General features: G+C 37.0%; 1 protein-coding gene across 1 annotated transcript in view; it reads left to right on the forward strand.

Annotated features, from left to right (window-relative positions):
- Positions 1 to 6,237: 6,237 nt before the first annotated feature.
- Positions 6,238 to 10,658, forward strand: part of MANEA (mannosidase, endo-alpha) — a 10,787-nt gene continuing 6,366 nt past the window's right edge. Inside the window, exon 1 of the mRNA XM_009320132.1 lies at positions 6,238 to 6,802. Within this exon, the coding sequence (XP_009318407.1) occupies positions 6,253 to 6,802 (550 nt within the window). The 5' untranslated portion in view covers positions 6,238 to 6,252. The remainder of the gene's footprint in view (positions 6,803 to 10,658) is intronic.

A 10,658-nucleotide genomic window follows, 5' to 3' on the forward strand; every position in this document is an offset into this window, starting at 1 on the left:
GCGGCCGTTGTCGGAGGGGCCGGGGACGCCCCTGCGCGGTGCCCTCCCTCCTGCGAAGGCCTCTCGCCCGCGGCAGATGCTCAGCGTCTGGCACAGCCGGTGCTTGGCTGAAGGCTCCGGCGCTTGGCTCGTCAGCGTTAGAGAAACGCGTGAACGCTCGTCATTTGGTGGCTCGCTCGGGGAAGGGGAGCAACGCGGCAAGCTGCCTTCGCTCCCCTTCCTTACTTTCGATTCTTGTCGAACGGTCTGGCTCTGCGGCTGCCTGTGCTGTGAACTTGCCCCGGGAAGCCGGTTCGCAGGTAGCTCCCGATGAGGAGGTTGAAGGTTGCTTTCTTTTCGTGGTCTGCAGCTGGGCAAAGTTTGGCCTGCGTTTCAGTGCCCTTTCAAAGCAAGAGAATGGTGGCACGTTGATATCAAATACGTTTATATATTAAATATAGTTTAATGCTGAAGGCCGTCTTACCACGTTTAGAACAAAAAAATGTAGCAGGATTGATTCTTTGTTCTTGCTGCTATCTTTCTTAAATTCAAATCTGGTTAGCAAAAGTCACATTCCCTGTTTTGTGGGTGATATAGTTATCCCTGTTAGAACTGCCATATTTCAAATACCTCTTTCTAAATTGGGTGGACCAAAAGGAAAGCTTATATTATTGGAAGTGCTTAAAAATACATATATATTTCGTATGTAAGCACAGCTATAAAGTGTCTGCATGCCATATGTAATGTCTTCTTCCATCTTTAATGACTTTCAAGGGCTTTTTAAAAAAGTCTTTAGAAAAAGACTTTTCCTATGCAGACACTTTCTGACAAATTTCCCAGCTTTTCTAATACTAGAAACACTCCTGAGGCTCTCACAAAGAAGGTGTGGTCAGCCTCTGTTGCTTTTTTTTATTATTATTTGTGTTCCCCAGACCAGAATGCGCTATGTAAATGTGACGGTTTGGACAGACTCTTATCAGCCCGCAGGGAAGTTTACTAAATCTCACCTGGTCAATTACTTGGGAACCAAAGTAGGTGCACATCTGCACTGTAGCTCCAGAATGAAGGGCTTTGAAGGCCTAGAAGCTTCAGCTCTGTCTAGAGCTGATCTGTCACTTCAGAGTTTTCAGGTTCTTTGACCTGGGAAATCTTAGCAGAAGTTAAACTTAGAAAATTTAGCTGAGAAGCTTTCATACCGGCCATGGCCTGCCAACCTCAGTGACTTTTGGGTGACTTTACCCTTACATCAAGAAAGTCAGATTTTCATCTCTCTCTTCTGTATTGCACTTTCATTTGTTATGTTTAAGGAACATCAGAACAAATAAATCATAGTAGTTGCTGGTTGTCACTAAAATAGATGCATCTGTTTTATCTGAAAATACTTTCTTTGCATTGAGTATTTCTCTTTTGGAATCAGCAAAACTGGAAAAAACCAACCCATAGGGTGGGGTATTGAAACTTTAGTTATCATATGACCAAAATGATCTAGAGTAGTTAACCCCCCCCTTTTTTTTTTCAGACTAAAGAATCACCCTTATTTTGGGAAATGGGGGCGGGGGGGGAGCTCTGTTGTCATCTGTCCGTCTGTACCCTTTTTTCTTCATATAGTGGAAAGGACAAACAGAAGGTTTGCCTGCAGGATAGCTTAAGGATATAAAAAGCAGCAGTGAGGGAGAAAAAAAATCATCACCACTGTCAAGTATGAGCTTGAATGGGAGAGGTTATCCTTGGGGCAGGCTTGCTATTGAGTTTGGAGAACAGTTTAGAAAATACTTCAGCTTTTTTCACGGATGCAATTTTTTTTTTCATGGAGGTATTCATTGTTTTGGGAAGAACAACTGGAGATTTTGTACTACTGTGACGTTTCATACTATTTATTCCCATATAAGAAATAAATTAATTTGGAACAGAGATGGTCATAGAGGGATAAATATACTTACGTGTATTTTGGGCGTTTAAGTCTATATAGAAGCTTACAAACTAAAAGTAAAATAACTGTATAAGATTTTTTTGGAGAAGGGGACTAAATATTATGGAAATATAGGTTCTACCCGTTCATGGTAAAGCTTCCTATTTTTCTGATGTGTAATGAAGGAAATTGTAGTATCTGTAATCATAAAAGGAGAAACCAAAAGACATCAGTTGAATTCTGTGCTTTCGATCTGGACCTGAAGGTTACAATTCATGATTTGGAAAAGTGTGTGTGGTAGTGAAGAGTACATTGACAGAATTAACTGAAGATCCTGACTTCTTCAGGCACCTTTCAGTGCAAAATTTGCCAAAGGACTTTCCAATATGGAGTGACTGGGTGATTAAAATAAATAAATAAAGGTTTAGAAATATGTAGTGTAACGCACAGAGTGAAGAAAACAATTTTAATTTCACAGTAACAATCTCTGAGCTAATTTTTACCACTCAGGAACTAGATTCAGGGATGATAATAATTCTGTAGTCAGGTTGTGTGCATTAGCTGTGAACTGAATTGATAGAAAGCAGAAGTTTTTGAAAAAGGGATAGGGAGCAAAATTTAAAAAAAAAAAGGGAGGGGGGCGGGAAACGTGTTGAAAGTCACACTGTATTCAAATGTGTTCCCTTAATCTCAGAAAGGAAGGATGTAATGGACCTGAAACAGTACAGAAAAGAAACACCTCAAAAATGTTTAAATGTATCCAGTGATAGGGATACAATATATAGATTAAACAGACTAGAAATTTCTCTAAAGGAAAACTCACCTGATAGAAGCAGTTAAATTATTAACGAAGTAGAAAATGTAAATAGTAATAACTAAATGTAAACAAATGCTTGCTTACTCTCCCTTCTAATTTGAGAACTAGGGGCATCAAATTAAACTAGCAGGTGAGTTTCTAAACGGAAGGTGTTTTTTTATATTGTACAAAGAAATGACCTCTTGTTCAGGAAGTCTTTGATCCACAAATAGCTGAAGATGTCTAACTGTTCTGGTAAAGCACTGCTATATATTAAACCTGTTCTTTGCCCATCGGCAGAGACTGGTGGTCTAAACTAACTCATTCTTCCTTCTGACCTGTTACAGACGGATTTTTGCATTCTTTTAAAATGAATTCACTAGGCAACCGAAAGAGCTTGAACTACTTACGTTTTTGGCTGGTACACCAACATGGGTCAGCAAATTTGGGGTTAGAATCCAAAAGCTGCTACCAGTTAACAAGTCATCATCTGAGTCAGGGTAACTGTCCGTGTGTGAGATCTTGATCTGCATAAAGCTGAAGGTATTCAGGCTGACTTTTTCCTACTCCTACTGAGAAAGGGAATTGCCGTTTCTTCCAAATGCACGCAACCGTCCAAGGCAAGATACTTCATAAGTACGTAGGAGTGACCTGTGTACATCAGTAAATTGAAGTGAGATTCTAAAATGTGGATGTCCGTGACAGAAATACAAAATCACAGCTATGCTATCTCTAATGGCTGTTGAATCAGAAATGTATTCTAAGATTTTTCCAGTTCCAAGGATAGACATAACTTTGGGTAGCTGTTTCACATGGCGTGTTTGCTCAGTCTGTTTCCCCAATATTACCGTTCCGCTGTGGCACTAGCGTTGATGAGCATAATTTATCTGTCACTGTCTCTAACGAGTAGCTCTGAACGAGATTAAATGACAATGCAAGCATTGCCAACCTGTAGCTCTTCAGTGCAGCTTTTACACTATAGGTATCTATGACAGGGCTGAATTATGTCATCGTCATTGAGACTGATGTCTCCCCAAAACACAAGCCTTTACCATAGGTACCACTTGTTCTAGAAATTTTGCACTTTGATGCTGAGCCTCTATATAAGCATCCTAGAGGTTCATAGTTGTGCTATAGTAGACCAGGGTCTGTCGTGGTGCTAGTCAAATTTTAGTAAGTATGCTGCTCATTTTTTAATATACTTTCATGATAAATATTCCATTGAAAAAATACTTGTTGAAATAAGAACATGGAGCACTAAGATCAATTCCTGACACTCCAGAAAAAGCACTTTATGATAGTGAAATCTTGATGCAATGGGGGAGGAATTTAGTAGCAGATATGTCAAGCAAAGAATAAAAAGGAACAGTTTCTTCAATATGGAATAGGAAAGCCCAAATGAAAGACCTTATAAACATTCTAATTATAGACATTACAGTCATGAATTCTTTTTTACAGATGAGATGAGATTAAATAATTGCAGAAGTAGTTTATCACTGGCAGTCCTGTATGTTGTTTGGTGAAGATCAATAGCATCATTCAGCAGTAACTGAATACATTAATACATTAGCCAGGTGAATAATATTGTTTCCTTTAAAAAAAAAAAAAAATTCTGACCCTTTAGAAAACTTCAGCTTGTCTAATCCAAAAATTGAGTTAAACTCCCAGGGAGAGGGAGCATGATAGACTAGAAAGAAGACTGAAAAGGTAAGCAAAAATAGTAGAAGTAGTTTGAATGTGTTTAAAGTTAATTTCTTATTAGAAGAACAATGTTCTGGACTCCAAATAATCTCGTTGACAAAATTCTAAGATCTTGGGATGGATTGTGAGCTATAGAAAAAGGACCCTGTAATTTCATGTAAAGTGATGTGAAATCTGTTAATGAAAAGTCTTAAATGAAGTACTATAAGCATATATGCCGTAAAATAATTTTCCCTGACAGTAGCCAAAGGTGTGGTTTCACAATCCAGTTGGGCAGAATGAGCAGCATCATTTTCGTTCTCTTCCCTTCCCCCATCTGTGCTATCAGCTCATTTGTTGGCATTAGTGCTGTGATTGGTACTCATTCAGCTGAGTCAGCTCTCTAACAAGATAAAAGTGCATAGGGTTTTTTTGTTGTTTATTTTTGAGATGTTAACAGGGTTTTGCTGTTGAAGTGTATGAACAACCTTACTGTGAAAACCAGATGAATCCCAGAGGTAACTAAAAGTAGGCAGCAGGACGAACGAATTAAGGTTGGAAATGGAAGTAGAACTTCCCTTTTTGGCAGTGTCATACTGCTAATCCAATTCAGGCTGTATTGTTAAAAAGCATATTCTAAAATTCCTTATCTAAATTTATCACAGCAGTAACAAATAGTGTTGTGACAACTGACCTATATGTTAATGTACTTTAACAGTGGTAAAGAACATTGGTAGGAAACCAAGGTGAGATACTTTATAAGTGTTTTAAAACGACATGTGTGTATATCTCAGTAAATTAAAGAAAGATTCTAAAATTTGGAGGTCAGTGACAGAACTACAAAATCACAGCTATGCTATGTCTAATGGCTGTTCAATCAGAAATGTATTCTAATCTTTTCCAGTTTAGTGTTGTCAGTTTTATGCATAATCTTGTTCGACATAATTCTGTGGTAACCTAAGTTTCGCTAATCCTTTTAATTGGCTCTCTTGTGTTTAATGTTGAACAAGAATTAAAGTTATAAATAAAGTAATCAGGCGTTCCATTATACCAATTTTCTTCCCCTTACGTTCAGGGCTCAAATCTTGCTGGGTACTGTTGGTCTTGTTTTGAACTTAGTCCTGGAATTCTACATGAAATGGCATGCAGCTGTGACATTGTACTAACAGGCTGCCAGCAGCTAACTTACAGGCTTTCTGGTTGAGGTATATCCTTAATGCTATGCTGGTTTTTTGTTTACATAACTCAGAAAACAAATTAGAATTTTAGATCTGGAAAGTTGCAAGGCGTCACTGTTTCGAGATTAATTTGCCAAAGTATTTAGTCAATGTATTGGTTAACTAAAGACAAAGTGGTTGGTCCAAAGCCAGTAAATAGGTTAGTAAATGAAACCTGTATTCTGGACATAAGCTGTACTTCTGTCATATCCCATTTTGTCCTTTACTCTTGTTCTGCTACGTTATTCTCCTTTCATGGCTTCTGCTTTTTTTTCTTCTATTTTTTGTGCTGTTTCTATCAGACTTGTCAATACACAATAGTTCTGAAATAATGTAACCAGAATTTCCATTTCATTTGGGTTAGGAAAACAATGAAGTTCAGAAGTAAGATGGCTTATAAAATATGTGAGTACTTGGTGGTAGAACCTCAGAACCCGACACATGTTCTCAAAAGCAGAAATATTTTTTGTTTCCCAACCCCCCTAGCAAAGGGCTGTTAGTTATGCAGTCAGCGTATGTCACATTTATCTCCATATTATTTCTATTATGTAGAAACTTTATGAAGCATTTCATACTGTTGAATTAGGTAATAAGAAATCTGACTTTAAAATATTTGTCTTTTGATCAGTTGCGGCCAAAATCCTTCTGTTTGGATTCTGAACTATGACATCATGGCAAGATTTCGCAGAAGAACGTGCATCATTTTGTTGCTTTTTATTTTGTTTATTTGCTCCATAATGATGGCTTTGAAGACCCTGAGACCTGACAGAGCTGGCTTTGGGGATCCATTTGGACTTGGTTTGTTGCCCGAGCTTCAACAACGGATAGTGCTCTTAGACAATAAACAGAATTCACTAAATAGGGTTCAAGGAGATACTGTAACGCGTGTCAGTAATTTGCATAGTATCGCAGTCAATACTATGAAAGCATCTATGCCTCCTGTAAACAAGCTGGAAGAAGAGCTGGCTTCTCCTAATTATAACTTTCACATATTCTACTATAGTTGGTTTGGGAATCCACAGTTTGATGGTAAATATATTCACTGGAACCATCCGTTGTTGCCGCATTGGGATCCCAAAATTGCAAACAATTATCCAAAGGGAAGGCATAATCCTCCTGAGGACATTGGGGCCAACTTTTATCCTGAACTCGGATCTTACAGTTCCAAAGACCCTTCTGTCATAGAAGCCCACATGAAACAAATGCGTTCAGCTTCAACTGGTAATGAATGTTAACGTTTCAGCATGTTGTTCATGTATCCAGCCTTAAATATGTGAATGAACACAACTGACCGTTATTCCATTTTTCTGTGTAATTCTGGAAATGTCTGAAACTTGTAAATGTCTTTGTATTTCTGAGTTTTAACCCCTCAACCGAAACCTACATCTTCAAAGCTATGTCTGATGAGTGTAACAGCACAGAAATGTAAGAACTGTATTTGTAATCCTGTAGGTGCACGTATTTCATGACTTACTGTTAAGCACTGATAACGTATGCAGAAAATACGGTAATCATTGCTAGAATATATCATCTGTGTATTTTATTTTTGGAGATGAATACTTCAGTTTTAAGAACAGGTTTCAGTAAATCATGTTAACGCGGTTATGGAGCAGTCTGTTCAAACAGGAACAGGTTTTTTTCTGAATTCTTTGTGTGTAATAACAATTATGTATTAATTCATATGTCAAAGAGCATGTAGGATTATAGCTTTTATACAATTTATATTTTTTGCAGTGTATTTATAGGTGTTCTTAGCTATGGAAATGTCTAATCCAAACCTTCTAGAATTTGGGTATGATAGTTTCAATGTAGCTAATTATAGTTTATTTCTTTGTACAAAAGTATCTTTTTCAATACAAATTGATGTTCCCTTTTTCTAAATAAGAGGGACTATATACCTAAGAATATTCAATGTATTTTTGGTGTCATTCTTTGTTGTAGGGCTTTACGGTCCTTCTTATTTTCATCTTCTTTAAAATAAGCAGTCGTATAGGCTAATATTAAACTCTGAACAGCTTCTGTAAATGTAGTTGGAGCAACATGACCAGACCATAGCATTATTGAGAGTGCTAATCACCTTGAATATAATCACTTTCATTCACCCAATCATTAAGTTTTGATGTAATTGTTATATTCCCATTAGTAGTGTTTACTTGTATAATGTTTATTTCTTGGTTATTGTTTTCTCCTGGTTTTTAACCTAGCCTGTATTTTGTTCAAGGGTTAATACAAACGTAGGAAATTTCTCACCCTTTTCAGTAATACGATAACTCCATTAACAGGAACACTAGCAACAGTGGGAAAACTGTTGCAGAGAAATCTCAGGTATTAGTTGCCAGTAAGCACTTTTTTAGTCTTATCTAAAACAAAATAATGCATGATAGTGTGATGAAAGCAGAGAGGGCACTTGTAGCTTTAGAAGAATCTGTGATGTTTCTCATCCTCATAATACAAATGTGGAAAAGGTGCCAAATACTAGGAAAAATGCTTTGCAAAATAAGGGGTTTTTTTCTTAGTAGCTTCAATTAGTTTTCCATTTAAAACTCAGCAATGTGAATGAGTAGTTCACGCTTCCTGTGACATACTCTTTGTAACATATTACTGATATTTGCCAAAAGTGATTTTTTTTTTCTGCTGTTATTCTGACTTATGGATTTAAGTACACTTGAATTTGTTCTCTTCCATCTAGATTTGACCAATATAAATCATCAACTGTTTTTTCCTCAGGTCATTACTTCAAATATTGCATCTTTTTTTTAATAAGAATTACACTTTGTTCATTTTTTGTGTACTGTGAGGTTGTCTATTTACAGTTTCTTCTTTTTGTCTTTTAGCCAATGTCTAATCCATGACTGCATTTTACCTTCTGTCAAATAATAATTTTTCTTCTAGCCTTTTTTGAGGCTTTATCAAGGATCTTACAAAAGGAGAAAAATGTGTTTTTTTCAGGCAACACTGTGTAATGATCAAAGGCATATAAGAGATTGAAGCAGCAGGAGTCTCATGCAGCGCTTCCTTGTATTGTTGTACTTTACAATTCTTTCTTTATTTATTAATTTCCTAATTTTTAACAGATTAATACAATAGATTTTATTCCTCAGATTGCTTGGTGAAATTTATTTTTTGCATCAGCCTATTTTTGTAGTAGTCCGGTTTGAAGTCCTTCATTTATTTTGAATGACTCTACTCTGGTTTTAAACATGTTTTTGCTATTGTTTTTGGCATCGAGTCCATCCTTTTTTAGATGCCTGAAGTGGTACATAACTTTATTTTTTAACCACAGGAAAGAAAATACTAAGTAGTCTTTCTCAGGAAAAATGTGAATTTAGATTCCTTGATGAACAATTCTGTCCCCTGAACTTTTCTACGTTTCCTAAACATCTTGACAGATGTTGTATTCAAGATACCTTGAGTGTAACCTGAGTTTGTTACTGCTGTTCTACTTGTCCTTTACATCTTACTCATTTGAATTTTGTCCTTTTCTTCTGTGTGAAATAAAAGATAGGGTGATAAAATGTGGTAAAATATTGCACTTTTCTTGTCCTTGAGCAGACTATCTCTTGCGATAGTTAGTCTATTATTTCTGATTCTCTTTTTGATAAAATGTGGAGAGAATATGCTGAGGGTAGTTGAACTAACTTCTGTGTATAGTGAGCTCAAATTTCTGGTTTTGATGTTAGAAGATGATTGTGTATTCACTTTATGCTTTCTTTTTCATAATTTTGGACTTGTTTGTTTGGAAATTGTTAGTCAGAAATGTTATAATGTTAGTAAAATAGATGAAATTTGGAGTATATACTTCCCTATCTCAGTGACCTGATTTGTGTACTTAAATCTTTACCTAGTTAAAAAGAATCACATTGACTTATTCTTCCATATGTTTTAAATAGTATTGTTAGGAAAATATTCCTACGTTAGTATTTCATGTATTTCTCTCTGTCTTACCTTCTTCCTGATATTATTTCCAGCTACACACCTAAAAGGTCTAACTTACTTACCTGACAGCATTTTATTTCAGAAGGAGAGGGTTTCCTTTCTGAAGAGATATGCGTTCTTTTGCTTTCATGGAGAGAGCATCAGGAAAATTTACAGTATAGGGACATTGTATTTGTTGGTTTTTTTGACAGGAATAGTAACATCCTTAAATTATTGAGAGTTACTCAAGCATTTTTTTTTTAGGTAATAAATTTAAAAACTAATTTCACATGGTTGGAAGGATGGATTACACCATAGTAACTGGTTTTGGCAAGAAGGAAGGTTGTGGGATTACAGTCACTGCTTCCAGTATGAAATAGTTGTTTTGGAGTAGAGCCAGAATTACAATGCAGAAATATGATGGGGAATAAAGTTTCATAAAATAAGAACTTATTTCATCACATGAATAGCCCTAATCTCTTGAGTGTTCTCTAACCCTATGTATCCTAATATTCTCTGGCTGTACTGTGGCATAGCTATAACGCCTTAGTTGGGAGCATTCTCCTCCTCTTGGTGTACAACCTGGAGGTTAGGATGCTGTGCTGAAAAGTGGGAGGGAATGGCTCTAAGTGTTAGGCGTGGGACACTGAGCACAGATCTGTTCCTGTCCTGGTTTCGGCAGGGATAGAGTTAATTTCCTTCCTACTAGCTGGTACAGTGCTGTGTTTTGGTTTTAGGATGAGAACAATGTTGATAACACACCAATGGTTTAGTTGTTGCTAAGTAGTGCTTATGCTAGCCAAGGACTTGTCAGCTTCCCATGCTCTGCCGACTGAGAAGGCTGCAGGTGCACAAGAAGCTGGGAGGGGGCACAGCCAGGACAGCTGACCCCAGCTGGCCAAAGGGACATTCCATACCATATGACATCATGCTCAGTACATAAACTGGGGAAAGCTGGCTGGGGGGGACACTGCTCGGGGACTGGCTGGGCATCGGTCGATGGGTGGTGAGCAATTGCACTGTGCATCACTTGCTTTGTGTATTATTATTATTATTATATTATTATTATTATTTTATTTCAATTATTAAACTGTTTTTATCTCAACCCACGAGTTTTTCCTCACTTCTACTCTTCCAATTCTCTCCCCCATCCCACTGGGGG

This window comes from Pygoscelis adeliae, unplaced genomic scaffold, assembly GCF_000699105.1.
Source record: "Pygoscelis adeliae isolate BGI_AS28 unplaced genomic scaffold, ASM69910v1 Scaffold41, whole genome shotgun sequence".
NCBI classification, from domain to species: Eukaryota; Metazoa; Chordata; class Aves; order Sphenisciformes; family Spheniscidae; genus Pygoscelis; species Pygoscelis adeliae.